The 25,437-nt window shown below is 37.0% G+C and overlaps 1 protein-coding gene across 1 annotated transcript in view; it reads left to right on the top strand.

The window, feature by feature from the left end:
* Window positions 1-25,437, top strand: part of IMPG2 (interphotoreceptor matrix proteoglycan 2) — a 55,648-nt gene that overhangs the window by 8,676 nt on the left and 21,535 nt on the right. Inside the window, exons 4-6 of the mRNA XM_063304332.1 lie at window positions 14,363-14,524; window positions 20,747-20,805; window positions 22,960-23,204. Of these exons, the coding sequence (XP_063160402.1) occupies window positions 14,363-14,524; window positions 20,747-20,805; window positions 22,960-23,204 (466 nt within the window). The remainder of the gene's footprint in view (window positions 1-14,362; window positions 14,525-20,746; window positions 20,806-22,959; window positions 23,205-25,437) is intronic.

Genomic DNA, 25,437 nt, shown 5'->3' on the forward strand with positions numbered 1-25,437 from the left:
GGAAGAACTCTGGACAGAAGTTCGCAACATTGTTCAGGAGGCGGCAACAAAATACATCCCAAAGAAAGAGAAAACCAAGAAGGCAAAATGGCTGTCTTCTGAGACACTAGAAGTAGCCCAAGAAAGAAGGAAAGCAAAAGGCAACAGTGATAGGGGGAGATATGCCCAATTAAATGCAAAATTCCAGAGGTTAGCCAGAAGAGATAAGGAATTATTTTTAAACAAGCAATGGACGGACGTGGAGGAAGACAATAGAATAGGAAGGACAAGAGACCTCTTCCAGAAAATTAGAAACATGGGAGGTAAATTCCAGGCCAAAATGGGTATGATCAAAAACAAAGATGGCAAGGACCTAACAGAAGAAGAAGAGATCAAGAAAAGGTGGCAAGAATATACGGAAGACCTGTATAGGAAGGATAACAATATCGGGGATAGCTTTGATGGTGTGGTCAGTGAGCTAGAGCCAGACATCCTGAAGAGTGAGGTTGAGTGGGCCTTAAGAAGCATTTCTAATAACAAGGCAGCAGGAGACAATGGCATTCCAGCTGAACTGTTCAAAATCTTGTGAGATGATGCTGTCAAGGTAATGCATGCTATATGCCAGCAAATTTGGAAAACACAAGAATGGCCATCAGATTGGAAAAAATCAACTTATATCCCCATACCAAAAAAGGGGAACACTAAAGAATGTTCAAACTATCAAACAGTGGCACTTATTTCGCATGCCAGTAAGGTAATGCTCAAGATCCTGCAAGGTAGACTTCAGCAATTCATGGAGCGAGAATTGCCAGATGTACAAGCTGGGTTTAGAAAAGGCAGAGGAACTAGGGACCAAATTGCCAATATCTGCTGGATAATGGAAAACGCCAGGGAGTTTCAGAAAAACATCTATTTCTGTTTTATTGACTATTCTAAAGCCTTTGACTGTGTGGACCATCACAAATTGTGGCAAGTTCTTAGTGGTATGGGGATACCAAGTCATCTTGTCTGCCTCCTGAAGAATCTGTATAACGACCAAGCAACAACAGTAAGAACAGACCACAGAACAACGGACTGGTTTAAGATTGGGAAAGGAGTATGGCAGGGCTGTATACTCTCATCCTACCTATTCAATTTGTACGCAGAACACATCATGCGACATGCTGGGCTTGAGGAATCCAAGGCTGGAGTTAAAATCGCTGGAAGAAGCATTAACAATCTCAGATATGCAGATGATACCACTTGGATGGCTGAAAGCGAAGAGGAACTGAGGAGCCTTATGATGAAGGTGAAAGAAGAAAGTGCAAAAGCTGGCTTGCAGCTAAACCTCGAAAAAAACAAGATTATGGCAACCAGCTTGATTGATAACTGGCAAATAGAGGGAGAAAATGTAGAAGCAGTGAAAGACTTTGTATTTCTAGGTGCGAACATTACTGCAGATGCTGACCGCAGTCAGGAAATCAGAAGACGCGTAATCCTTGGGAGAAGAGCAATGACCAATCTCAATAAAATAGTTAAGAGCAGAGACATCACACTGACAACAAAGGTCCGCATAGTTAAGCAATGGTGTTTCCCCCTAGTAACATATGGCTGCGAGAGCTGGACCATAAGGAAGGCTGAGAGAAGGAAGATCGATGCTTTTGAACTGTGGTGTTGGAGGAAAATTCTGAGAGTGCCTTGGACTGCAAGAAGATCAAACCAGTCCATCCTCCAGGAAATAAAGCCAGACTGCTCACTTGGGGGAATGATATTAAAGGCAAAACTGAAGTACTTTGGCCACATAATGAGAAGACAGGACACCCTGGAGAAGATGCTGATGCTAGGGAGAGTGGAGGGCAAAAGGAAGAGGGGCCGACCAAGGACAAGGTGGATGGATGATATTCTAGAGGTGATGGACTTGTCCCTGGGGGAGCTGGGGGTGTTGACCGACAGGAAGCTCTGGCGTGGGCTGGTCCATGAAGTCACGAAGAGTCGGAAGCGACTGAACGAATAAACAACAACAATTGAAGTATAAGGCCCTGGTCAATTGTAGAGTGACCTTCCCTGAAGTAATCCTTCCTGTTCCAGCCAGTCCATTAAAAATGCCTCCTAGATCCCATTCCTTGAAAATGCTCCCAGGTTTATCAATGGCTGTAAAAAGAGATGCTAATACAGGGGCTCACCATTCTGTTTTATTTTTAATTAAGTCATGTGTAATGAAGCTTGTTCCTGTCACCTCCAGATTAAGTTGCAAGTTTAGAGCTATAACCTCCTTAAAGAACTAATTAACATTAGATAATGCCAAGCCAGCTAGAATTATTCTTGATTTAGCTGAATCCTGAGAAGGAATTAATAATTGAAGCTGGCTTGGCATCATCTAACGTTAATCAGGTTTTTAAGTACTGTAGTTTCCATAATAAATCTGCTGTTGTGTTCAGACATAATATATTTGATTTAATCGATAGGCAGTTGGGGCTAAATGAATTATGAGTTGTTGATTCTACCCTTTGAACTAAGCATTGTTTTAATGTTATTTTCTGCAATTTCCAAAACTGATTGCATGCCCTGATATTTCCTTTGATTTTATTTCTTTTTTGTTCATTAATATTAGAGTCATTTTTTCCTGAGGATTCTATGTGGCAAGGAAGTATACAAAAGGTGGAACTCAACAAATTAATTGCTCATTAATTAATTACATGCACACACACACACACATACACACGTAACAGCTATCCAAATGTTGAACAAATAAGGAAGTTAGTCATTTTAAGTAACTCCATAAAATTATATAGAAATATCTATGATAATCTTTTGTTAAGGCTGCAGTGATAGTTACTATTTTAAAATAGTTTTTTAAATGAAAAGTTTGGAAAAACTTAGTGAATGTATTTGCTAAGGGCACATATAATAATTGTATAATATGTGCTTCTAGTAGCATTTGACTTTTTAAAAAAGCTTTAGTAAAAAATTCTAAATGAGTATTGGGATTATATTTTAATGAAATCAGAAAAAATGAAACCATTTCAAGGTTGTCATTTAAAGTTTTTGTTCAGTGCTGTTGTGAGGCAAATAACGGGAGCAATTTCATCCACACACACCTATTGAATGAAGCCAACAGCTGTAGTTTTTTTTTAAAAAAAGTTGATCCACCTACAGTTTTCAAAGGGGCAGAAAGGTATGGCATAGTGCAAAGTTATAAACTACTATCTAGTTATGCAAACTAAATTTCTTCAGGTGGACTGGTTCCAACATATCAGAACCACACCAGGCTGCTGAAGATAACGTTATTCCTTTCTGCCATAATATGTATAATTAGTCTTACTATGTAGCAATAAAACTTCCAAACCCAGAATAGAATATTTCTGATTCTTCGTGTTGTTTTGTGGTCTCTGTAAAAATCATCTGCTCAAATCCTAAAACCAGACACCAAGAGTGAGTGTCTAATCCCACTGTATCCAAGGTGACAACATACTTATGTTTACCATCTAACCCAAACACTTCCAGTAAGTGTTATTTTAAGCCTGCTGGTCTTGATCAGATCAGCTGCCTAAGTAATTTAGAGCAAGAGATGTGTCCTGGACTAATTGAGTTTTTTCCCCCTATTTTCAAGTTTACACTTTCTAATCCAGTGTTTCTCAACCTTGGCAACTTTAAGTGGTGTAGACTTCAACATGGGTGGCTGGGGAATTCTGGGAGTTGAAGTCCACACCTCTTAAAGTTGCCAAGGTTGAGAAACACTGTTCTAATCCAACAAAGTGTAGGCTATAATGGAGATAGATGACAGGCTGTTGCAAAACAAGTGGATATTTAATATTTGGTGAATACAAATTCAGTGGTTACTTTATAAAACTATAAAACACAGAAATGTATTGTAATAACATTCATACTGATTGGCCAGCCAGAGCCACTGTATGAATAAATTTCCAAGTGCGTTATTCAGGAACCCTTCTAACTTTATGCATTTTACTTGTTTATTTAAAATATGTGATGAAGATGCAACAATGTTTTAGACACTGACTATTCTCACTGCAGTTTTTATGCTGTTGATATACTATCCCTTAAACTTGCATGTATGCATTGCGTTCATTATCTGAATCTGCCTGTAATATAAGGGTTTCCATGGCTGGAAGAGACAGTGGCTAATTTTGGCAGATTCTTGTATAGGTCTTTTTCCCTATCCAGATTCTTTCTAATTAAGTTGTCATTAGTGCAGTCATTCAGAAGCTATTACTCATTTGCTATATGAGATGCCTGGTAGGTGCTACCTCAATTACAATACTTGAAAATTCAAACTATTGTTTTTTCTCCCCTGAAAATATGGTAATTTCCCCCCATCTATTTTCACTTGTCAGCTATAAACTCTACTCCTACTTGTAAAATAAATAAATAAATAAAAAGAACGAATGGCACTTTTGCACAAATGTATTAATTGGTAGTGTTGTACTCTCAACTCATCTGCTCACTGACACATCATTTCATTTTTCCCAATGAATTTCTCCCTTTAGGCAGGGAACCCATTCAGAAGTATGCCTACTAAATAATAAGAACATTATAAATAGTTTATAAAAGTCCTAGAACAATGCATGCTAGTAGATCTAATTATAACTAGTGCTAAGTCTAGCATCCTAACTTCCCAATGGTATAAACGACATGCATGTGAATGTTGCTGTATGATTTCTTATTGGCAATGCTGTGATAGATGCTTATGCCTAATGTCTTTATTTAGACTGATTGCCTGTTCCATTTTGAATGCTTGGGGCACATAATAAAAGCAAACATAAATTACTCTTAATCTTGTCCTAGAACCCAAAGAACATACTAAATTTAATATTTCACATCTACAACCCTTCTCTAATTTTCCTTAAAACTCATAATGCCTATTCAGAGTGCCCTGTGCCTATTTTTCAGTAACTGGAATCAAGAAAGATGGTCTACCCAAGATTGTCTGCCCTAACACTGATAACATCTGGAATTTCCTTTAATTAAACATACAAATTAATCTAAATCAGCACACTGCATATTGACACATTATTTGTGAAGAAGCATACCTCATACATTTATTTGATTTATATTCCACTTTTTGGTCCAAGCAGCTAAGGCAACTATCAACATAGGAAAAATATAAAATGAAAGCAATGTACTTCAAGATAAACACATTATAGCACTGTACCTCAACCTTGGCAACTTTTAAGCTGTGTGGACTTCAACTCCCAGAATTCCCCAGCCAGCATTGCTGGCTGGGGAATTCTGGGAGTTGAAGTCCACACAGCTTAAAGTTGCCAAGGTTAAGGAACACTGCATTATAGAATATGGTACTCTAGATGCGCCCTGCATATCTAGCATATAAACATCTCTCTAAAATCCTCTAACTTTTTTGGAACAAATGTTAGTTGTTTGTTATGGGAATGAAATTCAGCTTTGAGTCCTGGTGCAGGAACATCTTGGGGGGGAGCAGTTTCAAGAAAAGTCAAGGTGGCGCTATTACTGTGCAATTGAAGCCCCACCCCTTTTTATGTGTTAAAGTTGGACCTTTAATCTGAAGTCTTACATAGCCCTTCTCCCCAGTAATGTGGCTATTAAATTTAAGCATCTATTGAATTGATGTTTCTATTTCTATGAACAGATATGCCTTCAACCTACTAGGGGCTTTCTTTTGTATGTTTTTATGAATAAATAAGAATGAATGGGTTTGGCAGAATCAAGGATATAAAATATAACATCTAGATTTGCAAAATGCAGTTCTATATTTAAAATATAGTTTTCTATTTTTCTAGAAATTGTCCTATACTAAAGAAGCAATGGGTGGGTGAGTATCTACATTGTTCTATATTTTATAATATGTTGCAAGAAGTAACAACATTGCTTCCATGATTTATCTTTATTGTTCTATTTTGATTTCTTGTCAGTTCCTGTAAGGATTTGTCCTGTGGGTAAGTCAAACTTCTTTAAAGCTTCACAGCTTCCTTCCTAACTGTAACCAGGGTTCAGTTAGAATTCAAGGCTCCTAAGAATACATTTTGTAAGGACTAAAAAGCACTTCCAGAATCTTCAACATGCAGAGTTGGTTCAACATGCAAAGTTCAAGGCATTTTTATCTTCCTTGAGGTTTGGAAAAAGCCTTGGCTATTTCATGGTTATGCATTTAGCTTTTATAAAAACTGCAGAGTGTGTATGTCTTTTCATCATTTTGCGGCCATAAGAAACACAGTTAAGCTGCAGTTTGCAGCTATAAACATTAATTTAGCTTTCCTAGGCTTCATGTCATGGTTAGTTGGTTTTCATAGTCTAGGGAAAGCAAACTTGCAGCAAACACCAATAATCATAATTTCATCTGTTCCAAGTCACTGAGATTTTGGGCATTTGTTACATCTTTAACCATTTTTTTAACAAATCCACCAAAAGCCCAAACAAAAGGCATAATAAATATGTTAGCTAAATGCACTGCATTCAATTATTTTTTAGGAAATCATATTCTTTCTGGAATATTTCTAGTATCATTAATAATTAGCTGATTAAGGATAACCCATTTTAGTTCATATTTATAACACCAACCAAATATTTCTATATGCTTTCAATGCTAAAAATACGATAAAGATTCTATTATATTTAGAACAAAGCACTTGCCAAATTTTCAAAGGTATCAAATAATAGCTTTCCAGTTGGACCCATAATGGTACATAATCATGATATTTTCATTTCATTACAGAGGTTATCAAATGTACCCAATGATATAATTTAAAATCAAGAAAATTAAACTTTTTACATTCATATGGAACTCATAACTTTGAAAGGAATATCCTTGATGTTTGACCACCCATGATCTAATCATTGATTTATTAAGCTGTTGTTTTGTATTGTAATTCTTCCATGTGTTTTCATAACTTCTTTCATCTCTTTTCCTACCCAGAAAAATTAATTGAGGAATGAAAAATGTAACTTTTAAATGTCTTGATTGGTAGCACTGGTAGCCTTCTCTTTAACCTGGGCATGTATATGGGACTTTTGGGGGTAGAGAGAGAGGAAACAGATTTGTAAAATATACTTTGAAATTTATTAGTGGTGAGAGCTGGGCTAAACTTAAATTAATGGAAAAAATGACCACCTCACAATTTTGGGAAATGCAGGCTGTAATATAAACTAGGTGCAAAATAACCTTTCTAACCAAACTAAAGTTTAAATATGTTGACAAATTCCACATTTCAAGGTATAAACGTTTGCAAAATCATTCCAGTTTGATCCTAGCATTTATTATTTTAAATCCAATTTGCTGTGGCCTGACTCATAATTACAAGAACAATTCAAAGATTTGTTGAAAATGATCGCTGTTCATATGCCACAAATAATTTCAGGTAATTTCAGAAGTCATTTTTATAATATAAAGTTTTTTTTAAAACACTGAAATATGTATCCCCAAGTACCAAAACTGAATGAGTGTTACATTCCCAAAGAAAGAGAAGTATGTCAGGGGTTCTTTCCAAGTTGAGACATGCTGAGGAACAGTGAACTGGTACAGTAATTAGGGAGCTCAGATTTTATTTAGATGTCAAGATACTGTACTGCTTTCTATTAAACATGACAGAAAAAGCTATTCTTTTTCAAAGAGCTGCTGGAGAATTTAAAAAGTCAGAATAAAAAGATAACTTTAACATAGCCACTCGTTCCCATTTCTCCATGCTTTTTTCTTATTCAGATATATGGGGCAGCTTATTTACACCGAACCAAAGTTGTTTTGTACTGCCTATACGTACACAGTGAAAAATGAAGAAATGTGCAACTGCTATTGCAAGTGGACATTTAGGCACAGGCCAAAACATGCCTTGTGACATCATAAAGAGTAGTGCTGTAGCATCTATACATAATAAGAGTTCTTGGCCAAAATAAACGTATTAATGCCAACCCAACCACTGTACTTCCTAAAGCCTAGAACAGTATCTTAGAATGCCATGTAGAGATAATACATTTGTATTTGTTTTAGAAAAAAAATGCCTTTGATTAGATAGGATCTATTCAGTTCATTTCACATTCATTTGAAAAACTGGTTTTGTTTTTCTTGAACAAAGTGAACTGGGATAGTAATTAGGGAGTTCAAGAAAAACAAATCCGGTATGCAAGGATAAATGTAGTAGTGTATGGCAGGTTTTCTGTGTAGGTTCTTTTTCCTCCAATCATTTGGGTTCCTACCTCTTCAGCAAAGAGCATATTCCAAACCAGGCTTACCTTGTATCCTCTGCTTGTCACACTTAGTCTTTCAGTTATGTTGAATATTAGGACTTATTTTATTCTGATTGGTTTGCTTAGACTTTTTAAAAATTATTTTTTATTAAGAATGGCATAAAATACAATCAGGAAAAATTATACTTATTTCAACAATGTCACTGAAATTAAATAAAATAAAATGTAACTATAAGCTATGATTGCTAACGCAATACTATAAAATCAAAACACTAAGATAACTCTATAAAAATTCTTAATGCTAAGATTATGTATTGAAAGGGGGACCCTGAAAGCCATAAAAAAAGATGTAAAAACATAAACATTAAAAAAAAATATTAAAGAGAAATTCTCAAGTTTACCCATTCCCAGTACCTTTAATTATTTGCTTGCAAATTTTAATTACTGTCAGGCAAAATCTAGCAATGTTGTATATAATAAACAGGAAAACTATCATTATGACTTGTAACACTTGTCAATAAAGAAAAAAATGAATGTTTCTTAACTACATTGGTATTTCTTGAATAAGGGAAAATCTTATGCATAGCAGTTAGTTAATAGATTCAATATCTCTTTTCTGTACAAGTTCCACTGCAGTGACAAACCAGTGGTAGAGAAGAGTAAGATAAACATGGAGGGAAAAAACGAAAATGAATGTGTGACAATTGGCATCATGGGATTCCAAACTGTACCACCAGTTCTTTTTTTGCATCCACATGTATCTGGGAGAGGGCAGTGTAGGTGTAGGCAGTGCTCTGGGAGACCTGTTGCATGGGGTCACTAGCAAGAACTTGATGTAACTGATTCATGAGTGAGGGGAGCAACAGAAGCTTCTTCCAGTGCATGAGGCTGCTGCTGAGCATGGCAAGCCTGGTTTGGCTTGGTCCATGTACTCATGTTGTTCTATCTGCTGCTGATCTGACAGTTTGAAGTATCTTTCCTATTAGACAAAGGTTCTGTGATGGCTCCTCTGATGATCTGGTTACTTCCATACAATCTTCAATTACAGCAGATAAGGGAGTTTCAAAAGATTGCTTTGCAGGAACAGAGACCTGGGAAAGACATGAACTCACAGATGAAACTGGCTCAGCGGGTGCAAAGTTTGATACGCTTTGAGATTGTGGAGTAGCCTTCAGTTGGGAGATTGTGTTTCTGTAAGTACATCAAAATTAGAAGAATACGGCACAGTGTGGAAAGGCTCAACAGGATTTATGTCTGAGCTTCCACAGAGTGGCTTGCTAGGATCTGTGAGACTCTCTTCAACATCATTGCAGAGGACTGAGGACTCAATCCTCTGATCATCTGGAAAAGCCTGGTATATTCAAGCCAACACCTCATCACCCATCATTTGCTTAGACTTAATCTTAATTGAGTAGCCCAAGAAAGAAGGAAAGCAAAAGGCAACAGTGATAGGGGGAGATATGCCCAATTAAATGCAAAATTCCAGAGGTTAGCCAGAAGAGATAAGGAATTATTTTTAAACAAGCAATGCGCAGAAGTGGAAGAAGACCATAGAATAGGAAGGACAAGAGACCTCTTCCAGAAAATTAGAAACATCGGAAGTAAATTCCAGGCAAAAATGGGCATGATCAAAAACAAAGATGGCAAGGACCTAACAGAAGAAGAAGAGATCAAGAAAAGGTGGCAAGAATATACAGAAGACCTGTATAGGAAGGATAACAATATCGGGGATAGCTTTGACGGTGTGGTCAGTGAGCTAGAGCCAGACATCCTGAAGAGTGAGGTTGAATGGGCCTTAAGAAGCATTGCTAATAACAAGGCAGCAGGAGACGGCATCCCAGCTGAACTGTTCAAAATCTCATGAGATGATGCTGTCAAGGTAATGCATGCTATATGCCAGCAAATTTGGAAAACACAAGAATGGCCATCAGATTGGAAAAAATCAACTTACATCCCCTTACCAAAGAAGGGAAACACTAAAGAATGTTCAAACTATCGAACAGTGGCACTCATTTCGCATGCCAGTAAGGTAATGCTCAAGATCCTGCAAGGTAGACCTCAGCAATTCATGGAGCGAGAATTGCCAGATGTACAAGCTGGGTTTAGAAAAGGCAGAGGAATTAGGGACCAAATTGCCAATATCCGCTGGATAATGGAAAACGCCAGGGAGTTTCAGAAAAACATCTATTTCTGTTTTATTGACTATTCTAAAGCCTTTGACTGTGTGGACCATAACAAATTGTGGCAAGTTCTTAGTGGTATGGGGATACCAAGTCATCTTGTATGCCCCCTGAAGAATCTATATAATGACCAAGTAGTAGGCTGAGTGAAGGAAGATAGATGCTTTGGAACTGTGGTGTTGGAGGAAAATTCTGAGAGTGCCTTGGACTGCAAGAAGATCAAACCAGTCCATCCTCCAGGAAATAAAGCCAGACTGCTCACTTGAGGGAATGATATTCAAGGCAAAACTGAAATACTTTGGCCACATAATGAGAAGACAGGACACCCTGGAGAAGATGCTGATGCTAGGGAGGGTGGAAGGCAAAAGGAAGAGGGGTCGACCAAGGGCAAGATGGATGGATAATATTCTAGAGGTGATGGACTCGTCCCTGGGGGAGCTGGGGGTGTTGACGACCGACAGGAAGTTCTGGCATGGGCTGGTCCATGAAGTCACGAAGAGTCAGAAGCGAGTAAATGAATAAACAACAACAATCTTAATTGAATTAGGTAACATTAGCCTCCTGAACCTTTTTCCTCCCACTGAAATAATTGGCTTTCACAGATGTAATTGCACATCATACCTTCCATTTCCCAGGTTTTTTTTCTTTGTTGTTAAATTGCAGATAAAAGGTTCTGATAAAAGGTCAAATAAAACAAAAGCACATATTTCTACATATTTTAACTTATGGATGTTATCAGGAATGTTTAAGTGTCTATGTTTTGACTTAAATTCATAAAAATATCCATTCTGCAAAGAAGTTAAAGGTCTCTCAGGTTTATAATTGTAATATATGTTAACTCTTATGCAAAAAACTGAGGCAATTAAATAGTTCAGCTTCTGTTCTGAGGTGGCATAATTGATTTCAGAATGAAGCATCCATTTATAAATAGATAACATTTATTAATTAATTTCTTGATTTCTGTAAGATTTCTTCTCAGGATTTTGACATTAAATACAACAAAATGCTAAACAGTATCAAATACTGGCTATGCTTTTTGCATTAGGTTTTGAAACATTCCTTCAGCATATAAGGGCATTATTATGGTTGTTCACACAGTCAGCCAGATGTTTAGACTGGATTTGCATTTTTGTCCACCAATCGAGTCCTTCCCAAGGACATAGGATAGGCAGATGTTGTTTAATAATATTAAAGGTATCATTGCAGGGTGTAAGCTGTTCCAAGTATTATTTTTATTGGAAAATGATTTATTTTTATCTATATATTTTAAACTATGTTGCAAATCACCATAAAATTGTTATGTTAAGAAAGCTTGGGTGGTGGAGGATGGTTATGTGTTTTAATGTATGTTTTAATCACCATATACAGTATACTGTATAAACTTAGAATAAAGAAAAAGCTAGGCATATCTAGAAAATATCAAACATCTAGGCCAGATTTGAGATTGAAAATACAAAACATTTTTCTGATTGTAATAAATATATAATCGGTAATTTGCTGGCTTTAATGATCTCCAGATGATCTAGTTTTTCCCACTAACAGTAAGATTATCAGAGTAAAAACTGGGCCTATATGTACACACACACACATATACATACATATATCCATACAGAATACACACACACACACACACACATATATATACTGTACATACATACACACATACACATATATACATATATACATACTGTGTATATGTGTATGTATATATCCCCAATTGTAAAAGCATCCTACAAATAGCATTTGTAACATGCTTTTACAATTAATAGCATTTATTCATCCACTTACCTAGTTTTCTGAACGATCCATGGGAATAAGGATTAGATTATTTTTGAAAGAAAATATTTAATCTCTCTCTCTCTCTTTCTCTCTCTCTCTCTCTCTCACACACACACACACTTAATCCTTTTGTTCTTATTTTTCAGTTTTAGGATGTCAACTTCTCCAGTTGGTGATACTACCACTTTGAAAGGTCTGTTCTCCTTAATTTGTCTGTTACCTGATTTGTGAATTAGTGAAAAAAATGGAGCAGGATGATTACAATTTTGCATGGGAATAGAGTACATGGAGGTAGGTCAGGGGTGCCCTAGCTATAGAAGGAAATGACATTTTCTATGCAGAGGAATGCTGCAGCTGTGATAGTCCAAGTCAATACTTGTTTTGCTGCAAAATTTATATTCTAGTTTTTCAATGGGTCTATGTTAAATGTGACTAAAACTTTAGTCAGATTTATTTTGTTTTGATTTGATAATCTTTTCAAGCTAGCGTAGTGACTTGTGATTGTTATTTATTTAATGAAATAGTTGATATAAAAATATTGTGATGTTTATTATTTTCTTTAGATACAGTTGCCAGTGTTCTTCCTCCTGATGTGCCAACTGATACTCATTTGGGCAGAACTGAAAAGACAGAAGATCCTGAAGTATGCTAAAGTGTTACATTCCCAGAGAAATAAGATCAGTTTAATTTTTATAGATGTTGCTTCATAGACACTGGAGGTATTGAGCAGTAATAACTTCAGCCAAGTTAAAAAAAAAAACTCTTTATTTTTTTTTACTTCAAAAGGCTAACCAATATTAGAATAATATTGATAATCTCTGCCCAGTAGTTCAACAGTTTTTTATTCAGAATCCATCAAGAATGCAAATCCTTTGTTTAAATTGATCTTATTTTATTTTTTGCTGCATTTAATAATATGCTGAAAAATTCTTAAAAGGAATTGAAAATCCAACTCTCTACACAATGGTATAGAATAAGCCCTCTAATAAAAACAAAACATGGTTCTCTTCTCTGATTGCTATCTACTTCCATGGTTTCAACTGTGTCAGTAACCAGCTGTCTCCCTCCTTCCTGCCTTGGGTCTTTGATAAAATTTCATCTCTCTGGGACTTCTCTTTCCTTCCTCCAGGGAAGCCACCCAACTTGACTTTTCTTCTCCCTTTCCTACTGGGAACCCACAGTTTCTGCACACACTCACACAACTTTACTCTCTACCTTTTCTCTCCAGCCAGTTCCTTCTACAACAATTATTTGTAGTTCTTGTTTTCTCTACTAGTTCCTTTCCTCTCTTTCTCTCTCTCTCTCCAATTTTGGGTTAGACTGGTAGCATGTCCCCCAGCAACTGAGGAGGTGGGTGTCCCCCCAGGGCTCTAGTCCCCAACGCCTATATACAAGTCTGGGCAAATGGGAATGCTGTCTTCTTCTGCCCCACAACAGCCCAGGCTAGCAACCAAGTGGGCTCATCAGCCCATGACAGTACAGCTGCCCTTCAAGGCTAGATTTGAGTTTCCTCTCTCTTTTGCTGGCTCATGCCAGCATAACAGCATCCATATCAGGCCACTAAAAATAATGTCACACTTATTCAGTTAGCATTTGCATTCCCCAAACACCCCTCTGTAACTTATTTATTTATTAAATTTATATCACTAATACAATCCTCCTAATACAACTTAGGATTTGTATTCCAAATGTTCTTCATTTTTATTTCTGATAAATGAATTACATATGCTTTTGCATTTTTCCCATTAATCCTAAAAAATGTTTTACTAAGAATGAGAGTCAGTGCAAAATAAGTGGGCCCATAATGCCTTTTAAAAAATAAAGTATTGATTACTTCTAGTCAGGAAGCAATGGAAACAGAATTTTGCCTCCAGCCACTTTTGAATAACATAGAAAAAGAATTTATTAGAAATTAAAATTTTCATTAGAAATAAATTAGACAATATTATAGGCATGAAAATGTCCTTACACAACTGCCCACTTCCCTGTTTTTGATACCCATAAATTAGACAAAAATCTGAATACGTACAAATTTCATCAGAAATTGATCACACATGTTTCAATGTCAAGAGACACTTACACAGTTACAAATCTTCAAGGAGAAAAGTTAGTAGTGTCCAGAAACCACATGAGAACTCCAGTAACATGTTTAATACATGAAGGGAACTAGCACACTGATTAATCTGGTGTAGAAATGTAGTTCTGGGGAGATTGTTTCTGATTACAATTCATTAAATCAAATTGTTCTTTTGCTTGTTTGTTTGTTTTGCCAGACCAGTAATGAGGTAACAAGGGATTATATAAAACTGATGAAACCTGTTCATGAGCAGATGGTTGTATTCAGTATTCTTCTTGCTGAAGAGAAATACATCAATGAGCTGAGTGACCCCTTCACTGAAGAATACCAACAACTCTCTCAACAATTTATTTCTGAAGTAATTGTATTACCTATACATTTTTGCTATAAACTTTAAGGGTTACTTTTGTGTGTTGGATATCAAGAAAGGTGAACACTAGGAAAAATGCCAGGATGCCTACAATTAAGAAAGATTTATTTAAATGGTTCTTATACTTACAGCATCAGAGATTCACCCTCCTCAGAGTACTGTGGTGAGTCTGGATTGTGATGAGGTAGGCAGTCCATGGATGTGACTCAGAAAGGGTTGCTTTTGATGGGCAAGTTTTATTGCCCTTCAATCTCTCTTTCCCCATCCACCTGCAGAATTGCTTAGTTTAGGCATCAGCAAGGGAAGATTTTATATTAGTGAGGATATCTAGTTATTGGGCTCTTGCAAAGGCAAATGTTGGAAATCATTACCTAATTAGGATGAGGAAGTTTGTTATCTCATAACATGCCAGAGTAAATAGGGAGAGCTAGCTTGTCTAAGCAGCCTTTCTTCCAGGTGTTAATTAAAAAATGTGGGTCAACCATAGGACAGTTGGTGAGAGATAATGGGCATTTTTAGCTGAATTCATCTAAAAAAAGAATTCCAAATTACTTTTCTAGAAGTAATAATTGCAATTTTTAAATATTTCATTTCTGTCCTGTAGTTACCAAGAGGCTACCATCTCAATTGGAGCATATAATATATGCACCCACTGAGACCAAAGGCCTCTTTTAGAACATTTATTTAAAGAATACGTGTGTCTGCTTAGAAATAGCAACCAATGAAGTGCAGGAAGGATGGAACATTTCTATGCAAGATGACATATACATGTCATCTTTAAGTACTACTGGGGGATACAGCCCTGCCATTCCATAATACAGCCTATATGCAAAATATCCATTACAGGCTTTATTGCCACTGTGCCTTTGACCCTTAATGTTCACTTCACATGTGACTCCCAAGTCCATTGAACATCTTGGAGTTCAGTAGAATACCTTGAGCCAATGATAACTCAGGAGAGGTTAGCCAATAGTTGAGCATCGAGAATGGCAGCCCAACATATCTAAGAAGATTAGTCAATCCGTGCTCATAGTTGCTGCTCAAGCTTTCTTCTGCTTCAACTGCTCTGTGAAAGATGCCTGGAAATGAAATGATTCCAGTTTTGATCCTATCCAGGATAAGCATGCTAAATGCCAACAGAGAAACGCATGACAACAAAACATATTTATCATATTTTTGGTCTTTAAAAAGTAAAAAGGGAGACATTATTTGTGTGAGTTATCCAGTTTTTCCAGCTTTCCTGAACTGGACTTGTACTAATTGTGGTCACACATGTGTAGCACAGTTATTTGAGAAGAGAGCTTTGTTTCTCTATGTGTCATTCTTGCTGTAACCATAAACAATCCTTGAGTCCTCATATTTTCTGGACTTGGTCATAATGTTGCATCTGTTTATATTATAATCTGCTTGAGGGGAAAGCCCTGGATTTTAGATCTTGATTTTCCTCTTTAGAAAACTTGATATAAAGAGATTTCTTTAGCAGGCCTGAATCTGAATGTCAGATGTATTTTTTAATCACCACTGTCTAGATTTATTTATATCTGCCATTGCTCAACTTAACAGAATATGGGTTGAGTGAACTATGAGGTAAATAACAGTTACAATATTTTTACCAGTTCACCAATATATACTGTACATGTTCAGTGTTCTGACAGTGTCGCATATGGAGAAGAGGTAATCTCTATACTATAGCCAACGAGGACCACTGTAATCTTTATAGGGCCAGCTTAGTCTAGACACTATAGTTTTCCTAACCATATAGCCAAGTAGCAGTGCCATAATATAAATGCCTGATCAGATAAAGGCAACTTGGCTTCAGTTTTTTTTTTTCCTTCATCTTTTGCCAAGTTCTTTCAGTGCCTGGACAACCCTACCCTTTCTGTGTTGCAGCTTGTTTTAATTATGGGGAGAGTATATGTACTAAGGAGATTTTTACTGAGAAAGAAGGAATATTGAGATAGTCAAATTGATTTTCTGCCTATGAAGCATTCTCGATGTGCAATGTGGGTTACATTCTTATAATGCCTTCATTTTTTATTTAACTATAATGAGTTTCCATAAGTTACATTACACTTATTTAAAGTGCTAGTAAATTTCATATATTTTCATCTTTGAGAATATTATCTACAGATACAAAACCAAATCATAGTATTTTTAGGAAATTAACAACCTTTGCAAAAAGAAATCTATGTTTTTTTAGTGCTGGATTCACAGTAAGCATAACCCATGGTAGTTAAACAAGAGATTTAGTCAAAGAGAAAACAGTACTTTTCAGCTTAAAAAAGATAAATTGGAAATAATACATACAAGAGATTAATGAAAGATGGGGAATTTTAGTAAGTGGAAAAGAGTGGATTTGTTACTTTTGAAAAAAAAATTGTTGGCGAATATTTTTGTTGTTGTTGTTTATTCATTCAATCGCTTCTGACTCTTCGTGACTTCATGGACCAGCCCATGCCAGAACTTCCTGTCGGTCGTCAACACCCCCAGCTCCCCCAGGGACGAGTCCATCACCTCTAGAATATCATCCATCCATCTTGCCCTTGGTCGGCCCCTCTTCCTTTTGCCTTCCACTCTCCCTAGCATCAGCATCTTCCCCAGGGTGTCCTGTCTTCTCATTATGTGGCCAAAGTATTTCAGTTTTGCCTTTAATATCATTCCATCAAGTGAGCAGTCTGGCTTTATTTCCTGGAGGATGGACTGGTTTGATCTTCTTGCAGTCCAAGGCACTCTCAGAATTTTCCTCCAACACCACAGTTCCAAAGCATCTATCTTCCTTCGTTCAGCCTTCCTTATGGTCCAGCTCTCGCAGCCATATGTTACTAGGGGGAACACCATTGCTTTAACTATGCGGACCTTTGTTGTCAGTGTGATGTCTCTGCTCTTAACTATTTTATCGAGATTGGTCATTGCACTTCTCCCAAGGATTAAGCGTCTTCTGATTTCCTGACTGCAGTCAGCATCTGCAGTAATCTTCGCACCTAGAAATACAAAGTCTTTCACTGCTTCTACATTTTCTCCCTCTATTTGCCAGTTATCAATCAAGCTGGTTGCCATAATCTTGGTTTTTTTTTTGAGGTTTAGCTGCAAGCCAGCTTTTGCACTTTCTTCTTTCACCTTCATCATAAGGCTCCTCTGTTCCTCTTCGCTTTCAGCCATCCAAGTGGTATTATCTGCATATCTGAGATTGTTAATGTTTCTTCCAGCTATTTTAACCCCAGCCTTGGATTCCTCAAGCCCAGCATGTCGCATGATGTGTTCTGCATACAAGTTGAATAGGTAGGGTGAGAGTATACAGCCCTGCCGTACTCCTTTCCCAATCTTAAACCAGTCCACTGTTCCGTGGTCTGTTCTTATTGTTGCTACTTGGTCGTTATACAGATTCTTCAGGAGGCATACAAGATGACTTCGTATCTCCATACCACTAAGAACTTGCCACATTTTGTTATGGTCCACACAGTCAAAGGCTTTAGAATAGTCAATAAAACAGAAATAGATGTTTTTCTGAAACTCCCTGGCTTTTTCCATTATCCAGCGGATATTGGCAATTTGGTCCTTAGTTCCTCTGCCTTTTCTAAACCCAGCTTGTACATCTGGCAATTCTCGCTCCATGAATTGCTGAGGTCTACCTTGCAGGATCTTGAGCATTACCTTACTGGCATGTGAAATGAGTGCCACTGTTCGATAGTTTGAACATTCTTTAGTGTTTCCCTTCTTTGGTAAGGGGATGTAAGTTGATTTTTTCCAATCTGATGGCCATTCTTGTGTTTTTCAAATTTGCTGGCATATAGCATGCATTATCTTGACAGCATCATCTCGCGAGATTTCGACCAGTTCAGCTGGGATGCCGTTGTCTCCTGCTGCCTTGTTATTAGCAATGCTTCTTAACGCCCATTCAACCTCACTCCTTAGGATGTCTGGCTCTAGCTCACTGACCACACCATCAAAGCTATCCCTGATATTGCTATCCTTCCTACACAGGTATTCTGCATATTCTTGCCACCTTTTCTTGATCTCTTCTTCTTCTGTTAGGTCCTTGCCATCTTTGTTTTTGATCATGCCCATTTTTGCCTGGAATTTACCTCCGATGTTTCTAATTTTCTGGAAGAGGTCTCTTGTCCTTCCTATTCTATTGTCTTCTTCCACTTCCGTGCATTGCTTGTTTAAAAATAATTCCTTATCTCTTCTGGCTAACCTCTGGAATTTTGCATTTAATTGGGCAAATCTCCCCCTATCACTGTTGCCTTTTGCTTTTCTTCTTTCTTGGGCTACTTCTAGTGTCTCAGCAGACAGCCATTTTGCCTTCTTGGTTTTCTCTTTCTTTGGGATGTATTTTGTTGCTGCCTCCTGAACAATGTTGCGAACTTCTGTCCAGAGTTCTTCCAGGACTCTATGTACTCTGTCCAGTCCCTTAAATCGATTCTTCACCTCCACTGCATATTCCTTAGGAATATTAGTGAGCTCATATCTAGCTGATCTGTGGGTCTTCCCTAATCTCTTTAGTCTGATCCTAAATTGTGCAATAAGAAGTTCGTGATCTGAACTACAGTCAGCTCCAGGTCTTGTTTTTACCGACTGTACAGATGTCCGCCACCTTTGGCTGCAAAGGATGTAGTCAATCTGATTTCGGTGTTGTCCATCTGGTGAAGCCCATGTATAAAACCACCTCTTAGGTTGTTGGAAGAGAGTGTTTGTTATGCAGAGTGAGTTGTCTTGGCAAAATTCTATCAGCCTATGTCCTGCTTCATTTTGTTCTCCCAGGCCATGCTTACCTGTAATTCCTGGTGTCATTTGACTGCCCACCTTAGCATTCCAGTCTCCCGTGATGAAAATAACATCTCTTTTAGGCGTGTTGTCCAGTAGGTGCTGCAGATCCTCGTAGAACTGCTCTACTTCAGCTTCTTCAGCATCTGTGGTTGGGGCGTATATTTGGATCACTGTGATGTTAGATGGCTTGCCCTGAATTTGAATTGAGATCATTCTATCGTTTTTTGGATTGTATCCAAGCACTGCTTTAGCCACTTTACTATTAATTATGAAGGCTACTCCATTTCTTCTGTGGTCCTCTTGTCCACAGTAGTAGATCTGGTGGTCATTTGATGTGAAGTGCCCCATTCCAGTCCATTTCAGTTCACTGACGCCCAAAATGTCTATCTTTAATCTTGACATCTCACCAGTAACCACATCCAATTTGCCCTGGCTCATAGATCTTACATTCCAGGTTCAAATGGTGTGTTGATCCTTAGAACATCGGATTCGCCGTTCACCACCAGCACCGTCGGCCGCTAGCCGTCCTTTCGGCTTTGAGCTAGCTGCGTCATCACATCTGGGGCTAGTTGAACTCATCCTCTGTTCCTCCCCAGCAGCATTTTGACCATCTTCTGACCTGGGGGTCTCATCTTCCAATGGTATACTGACATATCTCTGGTTGTACTGATCCATTGAGTTTTCATGGCAAGAATACTGGGGTGGGTTGCCATTACCTTCCCCAGGGATCACATTTAGTCTGACCTCTCTGTCATGACCTTCCCGTCTTGGGTGGCCCTTCACGGTTTAGCTCATGGCATCATTGAAGTGCTCAAGCTCCAGCACCACGACAAGGTAACGATCCTTTGCTGAAGGGGGAATATTTAGTAAGTGGAAATGGCCAACCTCCAAATCAATGTTCTAATAGATCTCAAAAACTTGCAAATAGTGTATGTATGGTGGAAGAAGTTCTGTAATTTATTAATTATGTTACCAGGACCATTTTAAAATATTAACTGATTGTATTTCTATGTTGCTTCTCATTGCAAAGGATCCAGAATGGTTCGTAGTATATTTTTATCCAATTCTTCCTCCATAAATCTAACTTTAGCTTCTGGGTATGCTGCAGTCACATGCAATTTTCAAAGTTTATAACTTTCAAGTTTGGTTTTTCCACTGCTCAAATTAATGTTCTACCAATTACAGTATGTCACACTGTCCTACCAGTCTCTATGGTGTTTTCATAACTGTAGTTCATACTACATTTGCATGTTGAATGGATAAATCCCATTTCCCAGGAGTTTGATCAAGGAATCATGGTAAAGCAGTTACTAGATGGAATACAGCTGGAAATTGTTCAACAATTGAGTAATAACTGTACTATTATTACACAGAGAGAATGAGAGAGAGAGATAGTTCTGAAATGAAAGGGTTTAAGGATCTGTGTCTCCATCTTTCAAATAGATTCAGAATGCATATGAAGGACTGCCTGGATACAAGAATATCCATGTAACTGAATTCAGGTATGAAGTTTTATAAGCAAATAAAATTGAGTGTCGTACAATAATATTGTTGAAATTGTGATAATTAGTAACATGGAACTTCATATTTATGCCTCCTTGCTGAATCAAAACTTCCCTCTCCTAACTTCTCTCTTTTTGTTGGAAAAACATACTGAGAACTTTACTGTTTATTATGAATACTATATACAGTAGTGGTTGTAACCTTACGATGTGTTATTAACACTATATAACTACAGTATCTTTGCTCCATTGTTGATAAATAGTATATGCTTTCTTTGTATTAGTTATTATTATTATTATTAATATTAATGGTTATTAATAATTAAATAAAAATATGCCAAAGAGGCACAGTTGGTTTAGTTTGCTCCTTCGAAGGCTAGTTTATGTTTTGGGCAGTGTTTGCTTGTTTTTTAAGTACAGTACTTGTTCCTTATACAGGTTTTCAAATAATTATACAGACCACAAACAATTGATGCATAATTTGATCTTTATGCCTACTATTATGAAACATATTATAAAAGTGTGAAAATTGCTATGAGGGAACACAGAACAAAATCCCTAACTCTCTATCTATATCCCACTGCTCCTTGTGAAAACTGAGTTTGTTTTGATAAACAGGAAAGTTCAAACCCAACAGATTTATTTCTTAACAGGAATTATTAAACTGACTAAAAGGATGAAAAATAGCTATGTTTCTTCCCTAGAATAGTTAGATTATAGCAGATACTGAGAAAGAACTTGCTTATGGCCAAGAGCTGGAAGCCGTGGTGAAGCAAGATCAAACCCAATAGAAAAACAAGGAACTTATACTTTCCAGTACTGCAAAGCAGAAGTCTAGATTTGATTTAGTTTTGGAGAGCTGGCATAGATCCCACTCCCCTAGATGCCAAATCAACCTTGAAATGAACCAGCTTCATGGGAACAGCCAAATCAGAGCTGATATGGGAACAGGGCAAAAAGTAGATATAAAGGGTTCCTAAGCTCAAAATTTTTTGAGCTTATCATAGTGCAAGCAGAGCATGATTAGCCCTTCTTCGCTAATATTCTTTAAAAACTTAACTGAATAGTACTTACATTTTATTCAAACCTTCAGCATGAAATCAGAATTATTATTAAAAGGTTATGCACATTGTTTCATTCAAACCATTCTGCATTTAGAATACCCTGTTTTTGAGTTTGAAAGAGTTGTTTCAAGTTCAAAGCGGTTGCTTTGTGTTTGAAATGGGCTGTTTCAATCATTACTTCCAAAATGATTGAAGCAGTCAATTTTGAATGCAAAACAACTGTTTCCAACTCAAAAGAACTGTTTTAAATTCAAAATGATACATTGAAATGCAAATTTAAATTCTAAGCATTTTGCACACAATTAATTAAATCTCAGTTTATCTTTTTTTTTGTTTTATGGGAGGCTTTTATTCATAACGTTTATTTGGGGAACAATATTTCTAATTTATAACAATTGTTCTCTACCTTACCTTAACATTTAGGTCATCTCAGGATAAGAGGTAAAAAAAATTTCTAAATACTTTTTTTTCATATTGATAGTTAATTGTTTCCTTTTGATTAGGTATGGCCCAATTCTAGGAAAATCTCCTATATCTGTAAGCAACTTGAATCAGCAAGAAGTTGTTTCAATACATTTAAGCATTCTATATAAGAATTTAGTGAATCAACCAAGGATTTGCAAATAGTTTTTTTAAAAATCTGTTCCTAACAATTGTTGGAAAGTTAACAAAAATCTTGATACTAGAGGGACTTATATTACTAAATACACTGAAATATTACTAAATGGATTCAAATGAAATAGTTATTGATACCAATTGGACCTTTTTTCTGAGCCTAATTGCATTTAGAAAAGGTTATTTTTCAGGGTAATTACAGCTAATATAAGTCTGATATGTGCATGCACTAATCTTGATGAAAACAATCTTACATGTAGTAATATAATTGATATAACTGCTGTCCCTAGAGAATAAGAATAGTATCTAGACTGATGCTTAGAGTACCAAAATTTAATCATTATCAGAAGGAATGCAAAGAAATATAATGCTTGACTTGTAAACAAATAATAATCTTAACTGCTAATATAGGATTTAAATGAACAATTGTTCAATATGTACTTCTTTCTAATTCTTCCTTTTTAAAAATATTTAGCAGTGTAGAAGTCCTGTACGCTGTGGTTTTTGATAGGGAAGCCATCAGCAACGTTATCTGGGATTGGATTACCCTCCAGCCTAACAAAGTGGAGGAGAGCTCCTTTTCAGAGATTGAAGATAACTCAACAGTTGTTTACACAGATAGTGACTTCAGACATTATATTGCTGAGATTCTCCATAAGAACATTCTATCTGAGAATACGTCATTGCCCTTGGATCTTGGTTCTCTCCAGCTCATTAATGGTACATAAACATTGTTTCAGTTCAGTCTTATGATTTCACTCTTAAAATATGCAATTTTTTTGTCCCAATAATTTCATAGATTATGTTATGTGATAGCTTTATGTGTATATCAAAAGATACTTTTTCTCTAAAATATATATTTTATTTTAATGGATGGCTATCTGGTTCTTGCCATCACTTCCATTTTATAAGTTCATGGATTTGGATGAAACCAGACAGTGATATTTGAACCTCCACTGTAAGACCATAAAAGAAAATAGATTTAAAGGAGTTAATCCAGAATTTATAACTTTAAAAAATCCTGGGTTGCACTATTTTACCATTTTCCTTAGGCCAAATGACAGCCCATGATCTATATCCTTATATTTAAGATACAGAATTTAAAAAGAAGAAGAATACTATCTGCATACCAGTATAAAAACCCATCATGTTACTCCCTTTCATGGAAGCAACATTAATCAAAGCACAGAAAAGGACAAAAAGAGTAAGCAAAAGATAAAAACATGAGTTAAAAATGAAAAGGAAACATAGCTAAAACAACTTTATAGCAACACCACTCATTTCATACCTTTCTATCCTTACGTGCATCCACCGTTCCTGTATGACATTTCATATACGGCCTTGTGTTCTTAAAACTTTTCTTTATTTTGAGGATCTTATCAACCACAACTTTCTTAGTGTTTCTTCTTCTTTCATATATTTGTTTTACAATATTAGATTTATTCATTCTCTGTATATAACCAAACCACTTCAATGTACTACTTTCATACTCACATGTATTTATGTATGTATGCATTTTATGGCTTATAAACTGCCCCAAACTGAACCAACCCAATCTTGTAGATGACCCCAAAACCTGAAAATAAACAAACCAATAAACAAATATCTCAATAAATATCTTAAAATCAACATCATCATCGTTGTCATCAAGATCATAGTCTGCCCCCAATCATCGTAAAATCCAAAGGCCCACTGAAACCAGATGGTTTTAGGAGCCTTTCTAAACAAGAGAAAGGTATGGGCCAATCACCTCTGAGAAAAATATGATCCACAATGTGCCTTATAGTCCAAGTCCCCTTTTAATAGTCAGTGCCCATTCATTTTTGGCCTTACCTCTTCTTGAGACCCGGTGTGTAACTTGGGGGTCCTCTTGGATGCACGACTCCTGCTTGAAGAGCAGGTGGCAGTTGTGGCCAGAAGGGCCTTTGCGCAACTTTGTGTTGTGCACCAGTTATACCCTTTCCTGGAGCGAGAGGCCTTTCGAACGGTCACTCATGCCCTGGTCATCTCCCATATAGACTACTGTAATGCGCTGTACATGGAGCTTCCCTTGAAGAGTATCTGGAAGCTATAGCTGGTCCAAAATGCAGCTGCACAGGAGATTTTGGGTGCTTCAAGATCAGCACATGTTACCCCATTGCTGCGCGAGCTGCATTGGGTGCCAGTTTGCTTCTGGGTCCAATTCAAGGTGTTGGTTATCACCTTTAAAGCCCTACATGGCATGGGTCCAGGTTACCTAAGGAACCATCGCATCCCCATTACATCAACCTGCCCCACCCGCTCATGCAGAAAGGGTGTGCTGCGGACCCCGTCTGCACGAGAACTCCATCTGGCAGGGTCCAGGAGGCAGGCCTTCTCTGCAGCAGCTCCTGCCCTTTGGAACACCCTTCCCCTGGAAGTGAGGCTAGCCTTCTCTTTTTTGGATTTCAGGAAACGATTGAAGACCTGGCTTTGTCACCATGCCTGGAATGGGGAGAGGAAGAGCCATTCTTGGGGTTGGTTGGCTCCCTAGTCCTGCTGAGGCCGGTCTTGTTCCCCTTTGGGTGGTATTAGATCTGCCATTACTTGGATCTCATTACATTTTATATTTATTGATTGATATTGATATTTATGATGATATTATTTATGATTTTATTGAATTTTAAACTGTTTTATTGTGAACCGCCCAGAGATCCCTGTATGAGGGAGATGGGCGGTGATAAAAATATGATAAATAAATAAAATAAATAAATAAATTTACAAAACTCACTTCCATTATAGTCAACTAACTTTTAAAATTGTCCTGACATATCCAACTCTTACTACCATGCACGAAGTGGGCATAAGCAGGTTCTTACACATGGCTATTTTGTTTCTTTGACAAGCATTCATAGTTTTGAAAAGATACAAAATACCCAATATCTTTACACTAGCATATGCACATTTTAAAACGTCTCCATCCATCCTTCCATCT

Source organism: Candoia aspera, chromosome 5 (assembly GCF_035149785.1).
Source record: "Candoia aspera isolate rCanAsp1 chromosome 5, rCanAsp1.hap2, whole genome shotgun sequence".
In the NCBI taxonomy this organism is placed as follows: Eukaryota; Metazoa; Chordata; class Lepidosauria; order Squamata; family Boidae; genus Candoia; species Candoia aspera.